This window comes from Lissotriton vulgaris, chromosome 12 (assembly GCF_964263255.1).
Source record: "Lissotriton vulgaris chromosome 12, aLisVul1.2, whole genome shotgun sequence".
Taxonomy (NCBI): Eukaryota; Metazoa; Chordata; class Amphibia; order Caudata; family Salamandridae; genus Lissotriton; species Lissotriton vulgaris.
The window spans coordinates 562,627,398-562,649,931 of record NC_141700.1 but is presented as its reverse complement, the minus strand read 5'-3'; the positions used below and the strand labels follow the sequence as shown (position 1 = coordinate 562,649,931).

At 45.1% G+C, this 22,534-nt stretch overlaps 1 protein-coding gene across 2 annotated transcripts in view; it reads right to left on the bottom strand.

Moving 5' to 3' along the window:
* Nucleotides 1-21,086, bottom strand: part of MTMR11 (myotubularin related protein 11) — a 262,554-nt gene extending 241,468 nt beyond the window's left edge. The window contains exon 1 of one of the 2 annotated variants that reach the window (XM_086945377.1): nucleotides 20,664-21,086. In XM_086945377.1, coding sequence (XP_086801503.1) covers nucleotides 20,664-20,723 — 60 coding nt within the window. In that variant the 5' untranslated portion in view covers nucleotides 20,724-21,086. Of the gene's footprint in view, nucleotides 1-20,533 lie in introns of both variants that reach the window. The other variant, XM_086945378.1, reaches the window with a different exon arrangement.
* Between the last annotated feature and the right edge of the window lie 1,448 nt (nucleotides 21,087-22,534).

Sequence of the window (22,534 nt, the reverse complement as noted above, 5' to 3'; positions counted from 1 at the left end):
ATCATTAAAAGGAAAATACTGATGATAAAAATAATACCAATGGCCACACCACAAACAGCTGGTTTATTAAGAGGTGTTATATATATACACCAAGGACCTTATGATTTCTGTACTCCCCATGCCGTCACATCATTTTGCCTCTAGGCGCCTCAGTTTACAGTGCAGCTTGTGTCTGATGAATCATGGAAACCAGAGCTCCAAAGAGAAGCTCATCAGCTGGCATTTCTGGCATAGATTTGGGTGTAAGAATAACCCCTTGCTCAACAGCTTCGGGCCCAGCTTCATTCTCAGCCACATCGAGTCTCCCTGGGGACAGAGATGACCTACTTCCTGGGCAAGGAATTCAGAAATCTGCCTCTCTGTGCAGGACAAATAAGCAGAATGCCCCAGGTCACACATACAGACTCGGCCAACGCCTCACAGTTCCAGCTGACACACACACACATCAGCAACGAACACTTGTTTCAGCAATGAAAACACAGCTCCAGCTAACGAACACCGATCCACCAGACAGGCGCAGATCAAGCAAACACCGACAGCTCCAACAAAAAACACACGGCCACAGCAAACAGACAAAGACAGATAGAGACAAGCATTGGGAAAAGCCAATAGGTCTCGTCTATGCAAGCGCTATTGGCTCTGCCAATGTGTTTAGCTATGTTGTACTCCTGCGAGGCTGCTGTTCAGTATGGCTAAAAGTTTGTGGCATAGAGGAGAGTGGTGTGGAGTGGAGTGGAATGGGGAAGAGTGAAATAGAGTGTTACAGACTGAAGTGGAATAGAATGTTATGCATTGCAGTAGCACAGAGTAGAGTTGTGTAGAGTGGCGTAGAGTAGCGTGGACATGTGTAGAGTGCATTATTGTAGAATGTTGCAGAGTATAGTGGTGTAAAGTGCAGTGCCGTAGAGTGCAGCAGCATAGAATTCATCGGCTTACAATGCAGCATCGTAGAATGCAGTGGCCTAGATTAGTGTTGCATAGTAGAGTGCAGTGGTGCAGAATGTAGTGGTGCAGAGAAGAGTAGAGTGGCAATGAGTACAGTGGCGAAGTGTGCAGCAATTTAGAGTAGAGTGCAGTAGCGTTGAGTGCATTGGCATAGAATGCAGTAGTGCAAAGTAGAGTAGGGTAGGGTTCAGTGGCAGAGAGTTCAGTGTTACAGAGCAGAGTCGTAGAGTGCAGTGGTGTAGATTAGCGTAGAGTGCAGTTGAGTAGAGTGGTGTAGGGTACAGTTGTGCAGAATGGAGTACAGTGCAGTGTCGCAGAGCGCAGTGGTGTGGTGTAAAGTAGAGTGGTGTAGAGTACAGTGCAGTGGCGTAGAGTAGAGTAGAGTAGAGTGGCATAGAGTGCAGTAGCACAGAGAGGTGCAGAGAAGAGTATGGTGCAGTGGCATACAGTGGAGTGGTGTAGAGTAGAGTAGACTGGTGTAGAGGGCATTGGCACAGAGTGTTGCACAGTATTGTGGTGTAGAGTGCAGTGGCATAGAGTGCAGCGGCATAGATATCAGCGACATACAATGCAGGATCATAGAAGGTAGTGGTGCATGGTAGAGTGTAGTGCTGTAGAGAGCAGTGGGGAGTGGTGCAGAGCAGAGTGGCATAGTGAGCAGTGGCGTAGAATACAGTGGCGTAGAGTTCATTCGTGCAGAGTAAAATAGAGTGGTGTAGAGTAGAATGCAGTGGTGTGGAGTGGTGTAGAGTGCAGTTGCACAGTGCAGAGTAGCCTAGAGATCAATGGCGGAGAGTACAATGTTGCAGAATAGAGTGTCAGAGTGCAGTGGTGTAGAGTGGTGCAGAGTAGAGTCTAGAGGAGAGGCCTATAGTGCAGTGGTGTAGAGCGGAGTGCTGCAGAGAGCAGTAGTGGCGAGTCCAGTGTTGGAGAGTGTAGTGTTGTGTAGTGTTGTAGAGTGCAGTGGTGTAGAGTGGCATAGAGGGCATTGGCATAGACTGTATTGGTGTAGAGTGCAGAGGCAGAGAGTGAAGTGGTGTAGAGTGTAGTGGTAGGGAGTAGAAGTTGCGTAGTGTGCATTGGCATAGAGTTCAGTGGCGCAGAGTGCAGTGATTTAGAGGAGAGTGGCAAAGAGTGCAGTGGCAAAGAGTTCAGCGGCATAGAGTGTAGTGGCGTAGAGTAGATTGTTTCAGAGGAAAATGAATATGTGTAAAGTGGAGTGGTGCAGGATAGAGTGGCATAGAGTAATGGTGTAAAGTGGTGTAGAGTGCAGTGGCATAGAGTGCACTGGTGCAGAGTAGATTAGAGTGGCATACAGTGGATTGGCGTAGAGTACAGGGGCGTGGATTGGTACAGAGTTATGGGCATTAGCGTAGAGTGTGCTGGCAAAGAGTGCAGTTGTGTACAGTGCAGAGTGAAGTTGAGTGGAGAGGAGAGGTGTAGAGTGGAACTGAGTAAAGTTGAGTGGCCTAAACTGGAGTGGTGCGAAGTAGAGTGGCAGACAGTGCATTGCCTCAGATTATGGTGGTTCACAGTACAGAAGAGAGGCATAGAGTGAAGTTGCGTAGATTGCAGTGGCGTGGTGCAGAGTGTAGTACAGTGCAGTGTCACAGATTGCAATTGTGTACTGTACAGTAGAGTGGTGCAGAGTACAGTGCAGTAGCTTGGAGTGGTGCCGAGTAGAGTGGAGTTTGTATGGTGTCATAGCACCCTGTCATTACAGACAACATATTTTCAATTGAAATGACCATTACATTTGCATAGACATACAGTTTTACTAACATAACTATACAGCATACAAACGATAATGTATTGAAATAGCGTCACCTAGTGACTTACTCTGAAATTATTTTACCATTCGGTTCAATGTTGTTTTGTGCTTGAAAAAAACTCTTTCCTACCCCCAGTATCAAGCAAGATTGCCACATAAATCCTCTCACTTTGAAGTCAGAGAAAGAAAAGTAAACACCAAGCTCCCTCAGAAGACAGAGCCTGGCTTTTGCCCTTTGTCTTTCAATGCACAACAAATGTGACAAGATAAGAACAAGATTTATAGGCATCTTTACAGAAAGTAGCACTGGTGGAAGAATACAAGGAGAGGTAGTGTGAAAAGACCCTTAGTGCTCGCCCTGCTTTGCAAACCCGACAAACAGCGCCCCAGGAAAGCCGCCTGGTTCACCACCGATCTCCAAGAAGCCAGGCGCACCTGCAGACGCCTGGAGAAACACTAAAACAACCGTAAACTACTCCACCTACAAGGACCCCATGACAGGATACCACAACCAAATCAGAACCACCAAGAGGAACTTCAGCCACAACAAAATCCTCACCAACTCCAAGGAACTCTTCAATGTCATTCAGGAATCAACCAACCCACGCAGCAAAGTCACAGACATCACCCCGTCCCAAGACCTCTGTGACAAGCTCGGAACTTACTTCCACCTCAAGAGCAAAACCCTCTACGACAACTTCGTCATCGACCATCCAACAGACGACAGAGCCGACCACTTGCCCCCCAAAGACACCAGCCTGCCCACCATCTCCAACTGGACACCGATCACGACCGAAGACACCGCCTAGACCATGAAAGGCATCCACTCGGGGCCCCAACCGACCCCTGCCCTCCTCACATATACCACAGAGCCTCGGCTGCCATCGCACTGGAAGAAGCCAAAGAATCAGACTTCCACCCTTCCTCTCCGACCCCAGGGAAGTCACCTGCGGAGTCCAACAGGGATCATCACTGAGCCCAACCCTCTTCAACATCTACATGGCCCCTCTCGCAGGCATCGTCCGACACCACAGCCTCAACATTGTATCCTACGCCGACGACACCCAGCTCATCCTCTCCCTCACCAGAGACCTCACCACCAGCAAACTCAACTTCCAGAAAGGAATGCAAGACGTTGCAGTCTGAATGACCAACAGCTGCCTAAAGCTCAACGCTGAGAAGACAGAAGTCCTCATCCTTGGATCCACCCCTTCAGCCTGGGACAACGCTTGGTGGCCGACCGCCCTCGGAAGCCCACCTACCCTCTCAGACCACGCCAAAAACCTCGGCATCGTACTCGACTCATCCCTCATCACGAATCGACAGGTTGACACCGTCATCTCCAGCTGCTTCACTACCCTCCGCATCCTACGCAAGACTTTCAAATGGATCCTCCCTGAGTCAAGGAGGACAGTCACCCACGCACTCATCACCAGCAGACTGGACTATAGAAATGCACTCTACACCGGCATCAACAAATTCCTAATCCGCAAACTCCAGACAATATAGAACACGGCCGCCAGACTCGTCCTGGGCATCCCACGGCACAAACACATCAGCAAACACCTACGAAAACTCCACTGGCTTCCCGTGGAGAAAAGAATCACCTTAAAATCCTCACTCACGCCTACAAATGCCTACACAACAACGGACCCAAATACCAACCTCCGATCCGCCAACCTCGCACTGGCCGCAACCCCGCGCATCCACAGAGCCAAACGCAGGCTTCTCTCACATTTCAGCCAAGACCTGGAACGAGCTACCGGCAGACATCAGACGCGCCCCCTCCATGAACACCTTCAGGAAGACTCTCAAGACCTGGCTCTTCGGCTTACAGATGAGCGGACCCCCCCCTCCTTTCCCTCTCCCCCCCCCAGCGCCTTGAGACCCTCACAGGTGAGTAGCGCTCTTATAATGCCCCTGATTGATTGATTGATTTGGGGAGATTAGTTTGCGGTTTACTAATACCGGGTTCTTAAAGTGCTTTGCATCTTGGAAGGGACAAACTGAACCTGGACAGCCTGAAACAAATAAAGCCAGCAAACAGAAAGCTAGGAAATGTGAGTTACAAACCACAAAGCCAATGGAAAGCAATGGGTGGAAAAAATTCCCGGGGAATGTTTCTGAATGCGCCCTAGATGTCTCTAGCAAATCAAACTGCTGTAGGCTTCTTCCTAAAAAACCACAGCACTCCAGAATACACTCAGCTTCAGCAAAAACACACACCTCTTTCAAACACTCAGACACCGCTCTAGCGATCTAGTGACAGCAAACAAAAAACAACTCCAACACAAACACGCAGGACTTCCGCCTACACTTTTCAAGTACCAAAATGCCACAAGAACGGATCAAACTCGCTCGATGGCGCTAAGGGCCCTAATCAAACAAGACATTTATGCCCCATGCCCTTGTTTTGTATTTAACAAAACAATAACTGTGGTGAAGAGGGTTCCTCATAGTCAAGAGTCCTGGTGACACTGCACCTGATGCACTACTGGTAGCTATGCCCCTGGAGCCAAAACTCCTGCATGGACCTGCAAACCTGCTATTTTTTCTAAACCGAATGCCACATAGCACCAATTCTGTACAGTGGCTGGCGGGGTAAGGAACATATGTATACAAAACCGATGACATATCTATGGGCCCGGATTAGACCAAAGCCTAATAGACTACTTATTAATGTCCTTATAGAAGAACTGATAGGGAGAGGCATCATGACACACACAAGACTTCTTCTCTCCTGAGTTGCCGCACCTCCCCACATTCAACCATGGTAATAAAGAGTGTATTACACTTTGCACATGGGATACTCGGACACAAACGTAGCAGATGTCTTGTCCGCCGTATCAGAAGTGTATTATGGCATATGGCACTTGGAATACAGTGTACAGGACTTCCTATTATTTTAACCCAATAGTCCATCCACTAAACTCTGAAGAAGGACCCATGGTAGTAGTTAATGCGTTAAAGAATAGCATGGCATGAACCATATATGCAGATGCACAGCCAATAATTTGCTGTATATTATCATTGGTGATGGGGAGAGAGGGGCTACGCAGTTCTACCCACCTGGGGCTCCGCCTGTCATGATTCATGGCCCCTCCCCACACCGGTAATAAACAGCATAATACACTCACTGAATCTACAAATATACCATATATACAATGGCATTTCGAAAAATGTTAAAACAGAGCTCTACAGTTCGGATAGCAGGTGCCTAGGAAACAAGCATTGGCAAAAGCAATAGATGTGCCCTTGGCATGCCTGCACATTTTTTTTGGCAGACATTTGGATTAGGCATTAAAAGTTTAAATGTAATAAAAAGTAAAAATGCTGCAATCTAAAGGTGGGGTGCATGTCAGCTAAAAATATGTTTAAAAAAAGAAAGGGTGCAAAAAAAGATATATATATTATCACATCAAATTATATTTTACTCTTCTTTTTTTTGGAAATCATATTTTGGGGAAAAGCATGGAAAGTGTGAGACTGACGAGATGGCTCACAGTCTCTAGACCAGACCTACATAAAAGATCACTATAATGCTCACGATCAACGCGCTTTGAGGCCGCTCCTTACTCACGGTGATAAAGTGAAACTCCAACATCATTCTCTATTTTGGGCGCACAGTCTCTTTTAATGATTGATTGGATTTTGCTTTTTTGCACATTATTTCATCTGATACTCAGTTGTACAGATGAAGTGTTTTAATGCTTGTCTTTGTTTTCTTATTGTATCTTTTATGGATGTGATTACCTCCGAATAAAGATTATTAATATTATTTTATTGTGTTCAGGCTTGTCAATGTATCATGGGTTCACACTCTGCAACTCTGGGCATTAAGCTTGCTTAATCTCCACAACGCCCCCCCCCCCCCCGCGGCGGGATGCCTGGCTTTCACCTAGGGGATGCCCTGTAGGGGCTATCTCACAGGGAAAAGCCAGGACGGGTTCCCAAGGCAAGCGCAGAGATACCCCTTCGGGGGTCGATTCTGGCGCTATATAAGAAACATAATAATAATAATAATAATGTATTTGAAATCTATTTCTCTTGTTCAATTACTCTCAAAATGCCTTAATTGGAAATGATTCCCCCTTGATTTGTATTTTCATCATAGCAGCAAAAAGGTCAAATAATCTCTCTCGTGTGTATGTGTGTTTGGTCAAACATAGAATAAAATGAAGTATTCCTCTATCTTAATATATATCAACTCCCTATATGTTTATTATTGAACTCCATCATCAGGTGGGTGATAACATATCTTTCATTGGAATACAACCATAGGGTCATATTTCATCACCACGTATAAGTAAAATTTAAAAACAGTAACTGATGAATCACACTAGCATTCATGTAGGGACTGTCATCAATTTCAATTTGGGTATCATGAAAATCTATTCTGGGTCATCCAAATACATACATGGGTACAACACTACAGCGAAATATCTATTGCCACAGAATCCAGGCCCTGCTACTACTAGAGTCGCTAAGCAACGTGACTGCCCGGCGCTGGCTGCTCATGAAAACAAACATTCTAATCCACACTTGTCTACACTGTGTGATCCTGGGCAAATTCCTTTATCTGTGTCTCATTTCCTTTACCTACAAATAGGGTGACCAACCGTCCGTAAATTTCACGGACAGTCCGTAATTTTGGCTGTCTGTCCGTTGTCCGTGAAGGATTCTTTAACGGACGCCATTTGTCCGTAATTTTACCCGGGCACAGCTTGCCCCAACCCCCCTTCTTGACTCCGAGGCTGTTCCAAAGCTTAGATACTCAGCAGCATTGGCGAGGCACAGCGGGGTGGCAACCCTCACACCTCCAGCCCTTGATGAGCTGTTAAGAGGTGCTTGAAGGTGACTGAGAGGGAGGGGCTGCAGGTTCAGGAGCAGGGGGCATCCATGCACATGCAAACAGCCCTGAATGTGTCATGTCTCTGCTATTTAGAGGGGGTCTCACACGTTCCATTTCTACCCAGGGCCCCAAACATCCGAGACTCGGCCAGATTACACCCCTGATTACACCGAGGCAGCACGTGGTTCTCTTCACCGAGCTTAATTACTGTCACTAATTTGTAAGCAAACCTCGGTTCTTCAAACATTCATAATGTAATACAATAAAGAAATGGCACAATCGCACCCACACTGATTAACAAAGTATGGAGGACAATCAGTTCAATCAGTTCTCTTAGAGTATCTCCTGTACGTACTGTACATCACAGTGGGGGATGGCATTTTGGACAGAGAGCCTGTCTTCTCGTTGTCTTGTGCAGGAGGGTGCGAGAAGCCCAAGATGATACTAGAATACTGCATGCCCACCCCTGTGCCCACCCTGGTGGATCCTGTTCCCTCTCCTGTGATGGCTCCTGCCCTCCCCTCAGTGATGGCTCCTGTCCCCCATGTTGTGGCTCCAGTCCACCCCCGCCTGGGATGGCTCCTGTTCCTCCATGTTGTGGCTCCAGTCCACCTACACCTGTGGTGGCTCTTGTCCCCCCCTGTGGTGGATCCTGTCTCCTCCCTGGGTGGCTTCTGTCCCAGTCCTGGAACGGCCCCTGCAGCGAGGGTGAAGTTCTTGATGGGCCTCTTCTCAAAAGGGCTCAGCTCAAAATTAATATGGAAAGGTGAACGAGTAAGTAAGTGAAGGGATGTGTGAATGGCTGGATGAATTAGTGAAAGGGTGAATGGATGAATGAAAGATTGAATAAATGGATAATGAGAGAGGATAGATGGATTGATGAGTGACGGGAAGGATGGAGAGAAAATGTAAATAGCTGGATGTATGGGTGGAAGGGTAGCTGGATGATGGATGAGGGAAAGGATGATGGATGGAGGGGAAGGATAAATGGATGAGGGGGACGATGGATGGATGGAGGGGAAGGATGGATGGATGGAGGGGAAGGATAAATGGATGGGATGGATGGGTGAGGGGATGGATGAAAGGAAGGATGGATGGATGAGGAGAAGGATGGATGGATGATGGATGGATGAGGGGAAGGATGGATGAAAGGAAGGATGAATGAGGGGAAGGATGGATGGATGACGGGAAAGGATGGATGATGAGGGGAAGGATGGATGGATGATGAGGGGAAGGGTGGATGGATGGATGATAAGGGGTGGGTGAAAGGATGGATGATGAGGGATTGGATTGATGATGAGGGGGTGGGTGAAAGGATGGATGGATGATGAAGGGAAGGATGGGTGGATGATGAGGGGAAGGATGGATGGATGGTTGATGAGGGAAAAGGATGGATGGATGATGAGGGAAAAGGATGGATGGATGATGAGGGGAAGGATGGATGGATAATGAGGGAAAAGGATGGATGGATGATGAGGGGAAGGATGGATGGATGATGAGGGGATGAATGAATGGATGGATGACGAGGGGAAGGACAGATGGATGGAAGGACAGATGGATGGATGGATGGATGATGGGTGGGTGAAAGGATGGATGATGGGTGGGTGAAAGGATGGATGGATGGAGAGTGGGTGAAAGGATGGATGGATGGATAAGTGGGTGGGTGAAAGGATGGATGGATGGATGATGAGTGGGTGGGTGAAAGGATGGATGGATGGATGATGAGTGGGTGGGTGAAAGGATGGATGGGTGGGTGGGTGGATGATGGGGGGTAGGTGGATGAGTGAAATGATGGATGGATTGATGGATTGATAAGTGCAAGGGTGAATAAATGGACATATGAGTGAAAGGGTGGGTGTAAGGATGGATGAGTGAGTGAAAGGGAGGGTAGATGGACAAAAGGATGAATAGATGTGTGAAGGAGTGAAATGATAGATGGATGAGTGATAGGGGCAATGGATGGATTCATGAGTGGATGAGTAGATGGATGGATGGGTGGGTGGATGGATGGATGGATGGAAGGCTAAGTGAAAGGGTCGATGGAGAGAGAAAGGGAGGATGGGTGGATGACTAAAAGAGTGGATGGGTGGAAAGATTAGTAAGTGAAAGGATGGCTGGATTGGTGAAAGAGTAAATGGCTGAATGGATGAGTGAATGGATGGATGGGATGAAGAGTGGATGTATAAGTGTACAGATGGATAGGGTGAAAGGGTGGCTGGATGGATGGATAATGGAGGATGAGTGAAAGGATGGATGAGGGGATGGATGAAGGGATGGATGAGTGAAATGATAGATGGAAGGATACATGATGGATAGGTTTGCAAATGGTTGAATATGTTTGGAAATGGCTGGGCTTACTTATTTACTATTGCGCGACCTCTGATGTGTCTGTAAAACGTACCTATTGTCCTGAAGTTTTGTCCTGAATTTTGACCTCCTGTCCTGAATTTGTGTCCTGAATTTTGACCCTTTGTCCTGAATTTTTACACTCACCGTCCTGAATTTGCACCAATGCCAGTTGGTCACCCTACCTACAAATATTGTGCTCGCGGAGAAACCTGGTTAACTCTCAATATTCGCTGTCGGGGAGGTGCCAGCGCCATTCAGTCTGTAGGTTGTTTAGATCTGAGTCTTACGTTACACATGCCTGCATATCGCGACAGTCAGCTTCTTAGCATTGCCATCGCGATGGAACTGCTGCCACAATACCTGTGCAATCTCCGAATGCAGCGACATCTCCCCTGGAACATTAGAAATGCATAAAAAGGAAGATATGGCGCGACAAAGAAGGCTACCCATTCCACCTCCTCTTCTGCGAACGCGATTTGAGGAGGGATTTATGAGAAAGAACATTTTCACAGCGTTTCTAAAGATGCACGTCCTTCGCTGGTCCTCGGCCTGCCTCAAAGCGCTCAGTTCTTCCTTCATCTTACGTCTCAGCTGCAAAACATCAGTCTGAAATAAACGTCACCCTTCCCGGAAGTGCTTCTTCATACGTTTCTCTCGGTGGCAGCAGCAAGCGGAAACCGCTTCACTCTCGATACCCACGCAGAGGCGAGCACCGCACAGACGCCGATCTTATGAGGCCCACAACGGGGGCTTCATGGGAGTCACACCTGGCACTAATGACTTCAGGCAAGTCACACCTGGCAGGAACAACTTCACAAGACTCAACCCTGGCAAGAAAGACTTCATGAGACCAGGCCCGGCTTCAGGAATTTTTATTTGGGTGGGCCAAGGGTGCATTTGGGTAGCCCACTGCAGGCTCGATTTGTCGCATATATGTCTAGGCAGGCCTGCTTCAGGGCCCTCCTTTATCTATTCTTAGTCTTACAAGGCCCAGTAAAACGCACTCTTTTCCACATCTCTTTCTAAATATTATCACTCTCAAAAAGGGTTTTTTTCCATGTAATGTTCCTTTGATGGGAAGAGGAGGTTTCTGAGGTGGGAGTATCAGGCAAGTGACACTTCACGGGCTCCCTCTGTGCGAGCCTTCAGGGAGAATCCCTCTTCATTACTACCTCCACCTGACCACGGACTCTGCAACGCACTCCCTTATAGGCTATATTATCCACTACTCCTCTCTGGTGCACCTTATCTCACAGCTGACCTCGGGCCACAGCCCCATATCAGGTACCATTGAGCTACACTTTCATTTTTCCCAGTAAAAACATTAGTAAAATCACCTTCAAACTTTTCAAATCAAAGCAAGCTTTATTCGATTTCATATAAAATCATAAAAGCACATATTATAAAAAGACAATTTTCAGCCTATACAATCGAAAAAGGAGCCAGTATACAAATAGTTAATTATCAATTAAATGTTTAGGTCACTTTGGGTTAAAATATTTCAAAACAACAATAATTCTTAAAAGGCAGTATTGGATAAAAACAATTTATATTAGTTAAAAAGCCTCACATTGTGTTCCGAAATTTGATCACTGATTTTAAAAAGCTGGTTACTGCAAGGATAGCATAGTCTTCTTCTAGTTTTTGCAGCTTTATATAAGCTGCAAGACAGGTCCGTATCCCCCAGTTTTTAAGAATAGGTAATAAAAAGGCCCTTTGTGGTACATGATAAAATTTACAAAACAAGAGACAATGTATGTTTGATTGATACGAGCAATCATCGCAGGGGCAAACGAGATTGTCCATTGACCAGTTATTGGTTAAAGGAAATGTAATTAGACGAAAAAAGGTACCTAGCCTGAAGCGGGTAAGCAGCATGCGGGCATACAGACTTGCTACAGCAACAAGATACTTTTGGAGCCCCTCGTAAGCAGTGATTTGCTGATATCCAAGAGTAGTCGTTTTCCTTTTTTCAAGATTCCACCTGACACCAACTAAGTAGTCAGAGGCCATCTTTTTCAAGGAGCCTCTCGATATCATCTCCAAGCTGGCAGGCCTCTCAAAAAATTCTGGATGTCCTATCTCATTAAACATACCTCCGACATAGGTAATCCATGCAATGTTAGAGGCCCCGTCCAGAGATAGGCAGTCATTAATTAAATCTCGGTTTAGGGCGGTCTCGTTGGGTGCACAGACAAAATATCGACTCCAAAATATCGAATGGACAAAATATCGAGTTAAAAATATCGATAATAATAAAATTTCGATCTCAAAAATATCGTTGGTCAAAATATCGATTAAAATAATGTTAAAAAAATATCGAGTACAAAAATATAGACAAAATATATATAAATAAAAGTAAAAAATTTCAATAATATGTAGAAAAAAGGTTAAAAAAATAACAATTTTTTATTAATAGTAATATAAATTGTAGTTAATGTTTAGTAGCGGGATGTTGGGTTAATAGGGGATAAGGGTGGGGAGTAATTTAATAACAATTATTTAATTAATATATGTTTGTAATTTTTTTAAATTATTAATTAATTGGTAATTAATTAATATTAATTAGTTAATTAATATAATGTTGTACATATTTATAATTAGTAATTAATTGGTAATTAAATAATATTAATTAGTTAATTACATTAATTAGAGTAATTTATTTATATATATAATTTTTAGTTATTGTTAATTAATTATTTGGGAAAAAATAATATTAATTATTAAATTAAATTAATTACAGCTAATGTGCTAATATATTTACTTTATTGTTATAGTTAATTAATAATTAATTGGTAATTAAATAATATTAATTAATTTTGGGTAAAGGAGTATTTTTAGGGTTCAGGGTCAGTTTTCAGTTTTTGGGTAAAGGGGTATTTTTAGGGTTCAGGGTCAGTTTTCAGTTTTTGGGTAAAGGGGTATTTTTAGGGTTCAGGGTCAGTTTTCAGTTTTTTTGGGGGTATTTTTAGGGTTCAGGGTCAGTTTTGGGTTTTTGGGTAAAAGGGTATTTTTAGGGTTCAGGGTCAGTTTGGGGTTTTTGGGTAAAGGGGTATTTTTAGGGTTCAGGGTCAGTTTTCAGTATCTTATTTAATTATAGTATGTTACTAAATATATATGTTTTAACAAATAATATTGTAAAAAAAATTTGTATTACTTTCATTTATTATTTAATTATTATAAGTTAATGTAAGTATTTTTAAGTATATTTTAGTAATTAAATTTTAATATTAATTTAATTTAACACTGTTTTTAATAAAGTCGATATTTTTTACAACTATATTATTGTAAACAATATTTTGTACTCGATATTTTTGTACTTACCTGTTTGTAGATACAAACTCGATATTTTGACTGTCGATATTTTGTCCACGATATTTTTGCAAGTCGATATTTTGTCCCTCGATATCATTTTAGTGATCCGGTCTCGTTGGTAACCCAGACCTTGTGCCAGAGTAGTATGGGGGAGATCCTAATGGTATCTAAAAGGTAGGGAAGACCTGCTTCTATGTGTGTCATATACGTAGAAGACGTTTGCGGGAGTCCCAGTAGATCACAGATAAACTGGTTTTCACAGGTTTGTAAGACCTGTGCTTTTTCAATCCCCCAAACGCCCGCTCTGTATGATGCTACAGGCACACATTTAGCTTTATAAATATCAATCAGCTCTTTTACTGGTTTCCCCCCTAATTTGGACGCAAAATTTCTTAAGGCTCCCGTGGAACGGGTGAGGGCTAATTGCCTGGCGTGCACTGCTGTATGCCAAGTCCCCCTCCTATCGAAGTTCACACCTAGATAGGAGAACCTATCCGTAGATTCAATTTTCCTGCCTTCAAGATAAATCGGGCATGGCACCCTCTTTGTCCCCCTCCCACAGGACATTGTGTAAGTTTTTGCAATATTGATGTTTAGGCCTCTAACCCTCATAATGCTAGCAAATTTCTCCACGGTCTTCTGGAGTCCTAATCTTGTACGCAACATTAATGCCGCGTCATCCGCGTATAGCAATATCGGTGTGGGGGTCCCGCCAATAGTTGGATAATCATGTTGCAAATCCGTAAGATGGTGTCCTACTGAGTTTATATATAGGGTAAATAACAGGGGTGCCAAAATGCACCCCTGTCTTACCCCCCTCTTTATAGGGAATTTGTCCGAGCAATCCTCCCTAAGCCCATACAGTACCCTTGCCCCAGCTCCTCTGTAGAGTTCCTTAATAAAGCGAATAAGGTGGCTATCAACACCCATGTCCCTCAACGTTCTCCACATGAACTCATGATCAACGCAATCAAAAGCCGAACATAAATCAATAAAAGTAATAAAAAGATTCCCATTCTTTGCCCGAGTGTATTTTGCTTTCAGCAAGGCTAGGTTTAGACATTGCTCAACAGTCCCTTTACCTGGCCTGAAACCATACTGCACGTTTGATATAATATAGTTTTCCTCCCCCCATGTTTGGATCCTATTCAGGATGACGCGTCCTGCCACCTTCATTAAGCCATCTAACATTGAATTTAGCAGTAAATATAATTAGCACACACTTTAAAGTATGTTCCGCAGTAGCCCTTATGACCCGACTGCTAATTAAATAAACAGAAAGGCCATGACAGGGCCGGCTTCAGCGCTGATGCAAAAGTCTTTTTTAGCGCGCACTAATAACCTCTTTCTCTGTAAATACCTTTACTACCACTTTCCAACAGTGCCCCTCATCCCTCCATGACCCCCCTATTGACCTTCTCCTTGATTACCTCACTGCCACAAGCCACAAGTGCCCCTCATCTCCCCATAGCCTCTCCCCCTTATGACCTCCTCCTAGATTCCCTCACTGCCACCCTCCATCAGTGCCCCTCATCTCTCTGTGGGCCCTCCTCCTTATGACCTCCTCCTCAGACTCCCTCACTACCACCCTCCACCAGTGCCCCTCATCTCTCCCTAGCTCCCCCCTCCACCCCATGACCTCTTCTTCGGATTCCCTCACTGTCACCCTCCAACAGTGCACCTCATCGCTCCATAGCCCCTCCCACTATCTCCTCCTCGGATTCCCTCACTGCCACCCTCCAACAGTGCCCCTCATCTTTACGTTGCCCCTCTCTCATATGCATTTCATTTGTTGTATAGCGCTACTCATATCAGTGTTGTGTGTGTCACTTCTTTACACCACGCACACATTATACAGAGACAATGAAACATACAAGTATGGAAATCAGTCTACATGGAATGTCACATTAACCAATGAGGTGTAGGAATCACATGTCATCCATACTGGTGGGCAGTATATTTTAAAAGGGGTTGGTCTGGGGTTTAAAGAGTATTCCATGGGGGTCAGCTTTACTGATTAAAATGTATATCTGCTCAAACATACTCATTTTAGCAACATTAGAATAATGAAAGACTGAGGAAGTTCTAACTATATCACAAAACAAAAAAGCGAAGTTCTAACTATACCATTCATGTTTGTATGCAGCTCTTTGAAGACAGTTCATTGGTCACTGTTCTATGTTAGGATTGTATTCTGAACTGCAAGTAACACAAGGATCTTTGTGACAAAGGTAGTAACCCACTGACCTTCCACATAAAATACAGTTCATCTGCATTTAAAAACTACAAACAGACAAATGATTGCTCTCCAGCAGGATCATTAATCACCAGGGCTATCTGGGCATTTTGGATTGTCTTATTGATGTCCTGCATCAGCCATGATAATGATAAAAACTGTTTAAATGATGAGCACGGAAATATGTGTCCTGCTGGGCCTGTGCAGATTTTTAAAGGAAAAACAAATAGTAACACATTCTCTTACCTACTACTCCATTTGTCAAACTTTGTGTCACAGCACGAAGCAGAATAGTAGGCAAAGGTTACCCTTGTCAAAGAAAGGATGTGTTGCCTTTGCCATGTGCAGATAAAGGGGTGAAAAAATAAACAAAGCCTTGTTAACATGTAAATGGTATTTTAAAGACCTGTGAAGTACTCGGGTGCGGCTGCGACAATCTCTAAAACTGTCTATGTGTGTGCGCCCGGGAAGCTGTCTCAGCCCGGGCGCACACACACACAGACAGCCCTTTGAGCCCAATGCCGTTGCAAGCCTGCCTTCAAGCCCTCACTGGGAGGGCCAAGGCTCCTGTTTGGGTGGGCCAGGCCCACCCGGCCCACCCGCTAGAACCGGGCCTGCATGAGACACACATCCGGCAAGAACGCCTTCATGAGACTCACACCTGGAAAGAACGACTTCAGGCAAGTCACACCTGCAGACAACGACATAATGAGACACCTGCCAATAACGACTTCCGTTGAGGTGCACCTGGCAAGAACAACCTCAGGAGACTCAACCCTGGCAAGAAAGACTTCATGAGACACACACCTGGCACGAAAGACTTCACAAGACTTACACCTGGAAAGAACTACTTTATGAGAGTCACACCTGGCAAGAACGGCTTTATGAGCGTCACATCTGGAAAGAACTACTTTATGAGACACACACACCTGGAAAGAATGGCTTTATGAAAGTCACACCTGGCAAGAACAGCTTTATGAGAGTCACACCTGGCAAGAACGGCTTCAGGCAAGTCACACCTGGCAAGAACAACTTCACGAGACTCACACCTGGCAAGAAAGACTTCACAAGTCTCACACCTGGAAAGAACAACTTCATGAGACTCAACCCTGGCAAGAACGAATTCATGAGATTCACCTGGAAAGAACGACTTCAGGAAAGTACACCTGCAGACAACGACATAAGGAGACACCTGCCAACAACGACTTCCGGTAAGGCGCACCTGGCAAGAAAGACTTCATGAAACACACATCTGGCAAGAACTACTTCATGAGACACACACCTGGAAAGAACTACTTTATGAGAGTCACACCTGGCAAGAATGGCTTTATGAGAGTCACAGCTGGAAAGAAATACTTTATGAGACGCACACCTGGCAAGGACGACTTCATGAGAGTCACACTTGGAAAGAATTAAATCATCAGACACACCCCAGGTAAGAACGAATTCATGAGACATACCTGGCAAGAACTAATTTATGAGAGTCACACCTGGAAAAGCAGCTTTATAAGACACACACCTGGAAAGAACGACTTCATAAGGCACACACCTGGCAAGAATGACTTCATGAGAGTCACACTTAGAAAGAATGACATCATGATACACACACCAGGCAAGAACGACTTCATGAGACATACCCGGCAAGAACTACTTACTTTATGAGAGTCACACCTGCAAAGCACGACTTTATGAGACACACACCTGGTAAGAAGCCAAGAACGACTGTATGATAGTCACACCTGGAAAGAATTACTACATGAGACACCCACCTGGCAAGAACAGCTTTATGAGAGTCACACCCAGAAAGAACTACTTTATGAGACGCACACCTGGCAGGACGGCTTTATGAGACACACACCTGGAAAGAACTACTTTATAAGACACACACCTGGCAAGAACAACTTTATGAGAGTCACACCCAGAAATAACTACTTTATGAGACGCACACCTGGCAGAACGGCTTTATGAGACACACACCTGGAAAGAACTTCTTTATAAGACACACACCTGGCAAGAACGGCTTTATGAGAGTCACAACCAGAAATAATTACTTTATGAGATGCACACCTGGCAAGATCGACCTTATGAAAGTTACCACCTGGCAAAAATGGGTTCATATGAGACACACCTAGCAAGAATAAGATCCTGAGAGTCCCAACTGGCAAAAATGACTCTATGAGAGTCACAACTTGAAAGAACAGCTTCTTGAGAGTCAGGGTGAGTGAGAACAGCTTCATAAAATGTATAGTGAGCAATGACAACTTTATGAAAGTCTAACCTGGCAATGACAGCTTCTTGAAAGTCACATCTGATAAGGATAAGTTCTTGAGAGTAAGGGGCTACTGTGATTTAATGAGTGATACCTGGCAAGACCTTGCAACGACTTCATAAGAGTCAGACCTGGCAACAATGACTTTATGGGAAACAATACCAGCAACAACAAGGTCATGAGAGTCAGCCCTATCAAATGCATCAACTTCATGAGAGCCAGACCTGCTAACAACAACCTCATGAGAGTAACACCCAACCACATGAACTTCATGAGAGTCGTATCCGGTAACGACGACTTCACGAGTTAGTTCCATTAACTAGGTTGGCTTCATGAGTCAGACCTCAACCTCATGAGAGTAATGCCCAACCACGTGAACTTCATGAGAGTCATATTGGTAATGCCAACTTCACGAGAGTTAGATCCATTAACTAGGTTGGCTTCATGAGAGTCAGATCTCAACCTCATGAGAGTAATGCCCAACCACGTGAACTTCATGAGAGTCGTATCCTGTAACGATGACTTCACGAGAGTTCGACCCATTAAATAGGTTGACTTCATGAGAGACAGACTTGGTAATCACAACTTCATGAGATTAACACCCAGCAACAACAACTTCATTACAGTCGTACCAAGGTAAGAGGACTTTGTGTTAATGATAACTTCACGACAGCTGATGATATGGCTCTCATGGGTCAGATCTTTGATAATGTCAACTTCATGCCAATCAAACCCTGAACAAAGGCTTCATGTGAATCAGCTCCGCTAACAACAACTTGACCAAGATCAAACCTATTAACTACATGGATCTTACAGAGTCAGAAGAAGAAAGAACAAATTTGTGAGAGCCATATCCAGTAACATCGCTGATCTCATGGGAGTCAGGCCTGGCAACGAGAGCATCATGAAGTCAGATTCAGCAACAGCGACTTCATGCGAGTCATTCCCTGAAATGACAACTTCGTCACGGACATGGCGGTAATGACAAACTTCACAAGAGTTGTTCTTGCCAAGGAAGACTCCTTCCGATCCAGATGCAGCTTCAACAATTTCCACATTGATCTCCAAAGAATTCGACCTGGTAATGACAACTTCATGGGAGTCAATTACTAAAATGACAGGATTGTCAGAGTCATACCGGGTACCGCTAATTTCACAAGCGGTGTGCTTGCCAACAAAGATTTCTGCGGCACCAGATGCAGAAACAACTATTGCCATGTTGATCTCATGACAGTTAGATCTGGTAATGACAACTTCATGAAAGTCAATTACTGAAATGACAAGTTTGTCAGTCGCATTGGATATGGCTAATGTCACAAGAGTTGTGCTTGCCAAGTTGGCAATGTCAACAAAGACTTCTTCGGAGCTAGATGTGGTGATGACAACTTCATGGGAGTCAATTACTGAAATGACAAGTTTGCCAGAGTCAAACTGGATATGGCTAACTTCACAAAAGTTGTGCTTGCCAAGTTGGCACCGCCAACAAAGATTCCTTGGAGCTAGATGTGGTGATGACAACTTCATGGGAGTCAATTACTGAAATGACAAGTTTGCCAGCGTCAAACTGAATATGTCTCACTTCACAAAAGTTGTGCTTGCCAAGTTGGCAATGCCAACTGAGACTCCTCAGAGCTAGATGTGGTAATGACAACTTCATGGGAGTCAATTACTGAAATGACAAGTTTGCCAAAGTCAAACTGGATATGGCTAACTTCCCAAAAGTTGTGCTTGCCAAGTTGGCAATGCCAACTAAGACTCCTCAGAGCTAGATGTGGTAATGACAACTTCATGGGAGTCAATTACTGAAATGACAAGTTTGCCAAAGTCAAACTGGATATGGCTAACTTCCCAAAAGTTGTGCTTGCCAAGTTGGCAAAGCCAAAGACTTCTTCTGAGATAGTCTAGATGTGGCAATGACAACTTCATGGGACTCATTCACTTAAATGAGAAGTTTGCCAGAGTCACACTGTATATCGCTAACTCCACAAAAGTTGTGCTTGCCAACGAAGACGTCTTTGGCGCCAGATGCAGAAACAACTATTTCCACATTGATCTCCTGACAGTTGGACGTGGTAATGACAACTTCATGGGAGTCAATTACTGAAATGACAAGTTTGTCAGTCACATTGGATATGGCGAACGTCACAAGAGTTGGGCTTGCCAAGTTGGCAATGCCAACGAAGACTTCTTCGGAGATAGATGTGGCAATGACTTCATGGGACTCATTTACTGAAAAGACAAGTTTGTCAGAATGAAGCTGGATATGGCTAACTCCACAAAAGTTGTGCTTGCCAACGAAGACGTCTTCTGCGCCAGATGCAGAAACAACTATTTCCACGCTAATCTCCTGACAGACCTGGTAATGACAACTCCATGAGTCAAACGCTGAACAAGGACTCCATGGAGGTGAGACCCCGCACCAACTCAGCACGTATGGCAGTCAAATTGGCACAACGACCAGCTCATCAGTCCATCCCCATGAAGTCGATTATCCCCTGTGTGTCAGATTCAGTATGGTCGATAAGTATCGTCACACTAACAGAGGCAACTATCCCAGAATCAGACCTAGTGGCGACGACGCAACATCCAAACAAAACTTTCCACTTTTTTTTTTTGACGGGAAAGTTTCACTTGCCAGGCGCCTGCCCTTCGTACCCGTCACGAGACCGGTTTTTAAATCAAACCTACACAGACATCCAGATCAAACAGCGAGCGGATAAACCGTTTTAACGACAGAACCAACTGCCCAACACCCACAGCGACAAAAAAAAGTCATCTCACACTTACTGTACCTACCGCGATCTCCGACATAAGCAGGTCCGAGAAGAGTTCCGTGAAGCAAAAAAAAATATCAAAATAAATCGAAAGAGACGAGCGGTGGAATAACAAGAAGGGTGCCCATAATGCCTGCCCGGTCTGTGCTCACCATGTACTGTCCCGGCTGGTGCTGCTTGACGTCGAACGAGCTGCGGGACCCTGATAACATCGTGGGACCTTTGTACCGGGGCTGGCAGGTTACTGAGTGTCGCTGCAGGGAGTGGGAGCCCTGCTCCCGCCCATGGTGCGTGCCGCCACCGCCGCTGCCTGGATATAAAGGTTACTTTGTTCTGCTGCTGAAGGGACGCTGCCGGCCTGTGCCTGCTGCTGCCCGTGCTGCTGGTGTCTGCATCGCTGCCGCGGGAGGCGGTGGATTCTTTTTGTGGGAGCTTTCAAACTCTTTCTCCGGCATTCTCCGGCACCCCCTCCTGGCGCTCGCTCCCCCGCCACGGACTTGTAGCAGTGATGTGTGTGTGTGTCTTTTCTGGAAAGCTGAGGGGGTGGGGGTGTTAATCTCACTCCCCGTTCAGTCAGCAGGAGGGAGGGAACTGTTCGGTGATGATGTGGAGGGAGAGAGAGCCCACGACTGCCAGTGGGAGAGTGTTGGTGCGTAGCGCGCACCGCACACTGAAACGCCTCTGGGCGCTATGGAACACCGGGGAGAGGATGAAACCAGGTGCGAGTTTGATGGAAAAAAAATTCCTGCAACCACCGGTGAGCGTCAAACACGATTAATTGGATTCAACCTCTCGCCCATTCATTCCTTGGCCTCTCTGTTGAAAGACGGCGGCTAGACTCCTAAATGAAACGTGTCCGTTTGAAAACGCTACGGACTGAGGTTCAGTGCAGCAGTGTTAGTTTCTCAAACCATATGGAAACCCATTCTGGGAGTCCAGCACCCCAGCACTTACTTCCGTGGCCTCTCTGCTCTGTTGATAATAGACAGTGGTTTGGTAATGCTGAGTTGCTTCTGTTATGTGATATTCAGGGGCACTGAAGTTAATGAGCTGCGGGAGACAAAATTATCCACTAGGGGTGACTAAATTATGTGGCAAGAAAGGGGAAATTATGCGGCTTAATGTGATAGTATAACTTCTTTACTTCGGCATTTTTACCCAGGCTAACTCTGTCTGGGGAAAGGTTTCACATCATTAGTACCTGTCTAACACCCACATACAACAATTGTACCAGTCTAACACCCAAATACTGGAGAGGTGACCAGTCAGCATTGCAAAGAGGTTTCTACTGCACTGGAACATGTTGCAGCCCTTTTAGTACCTGTTGCTCTATTAGAGCTAGAAACAACATAGTTTTGCTAAAATCTGCAGATTATGCAGCAGATGACGGATTATGTGGAAAATGAGGCAGACCCATAATCATGCAGAAAGCGCAGTGGTTGCAAAATCTTATAAATCCAGTGGCCCTTGTTATGTTCTATGGATTTGTAAGGTGGCAAACTCACCCAAGAGGGGTATCCAGGCACAGTAAACCTCTACAGAGAGAAGCTGGAAACAGGAAGGAACAACAGCGGCAGAAAATAAGAACACTGCTGTAAGACATAGAAGGTGGGGAGGAGGTTCCAATTGTGAGCCACCAGGTGAGAGTAGGAAAGTCCTCCAGTGGTCATGGGATGGATGCATGGAACAACTGCAAGGGGAAGATTACTGGCGCGGAGAGCTCTCGCCGGGTTGTATAGTGTGGCCCTGCCTCTCAGGTAGTGAAGGCCAGTGCCATAAAGTGGTGTGTGCATGCGACAGAGCCACCTAGAAGTGTACGCTTGTGACTAGGGAGCAATTGAGGAGCATACGGTAGGTGGAGAAACATTCAGTACAACCTGCAATTTACTTAGGTGGTCTTCTGGAATGCATGCATAGAGGGTGTCCTGTAATCAAGGAGGCTGGACATCAAGCCTGAAGCCACTTCGGTATTTTACGAAGCATTCGGAGGGTGCCGAAACAAGTCGAAGAGACAGAGATGATC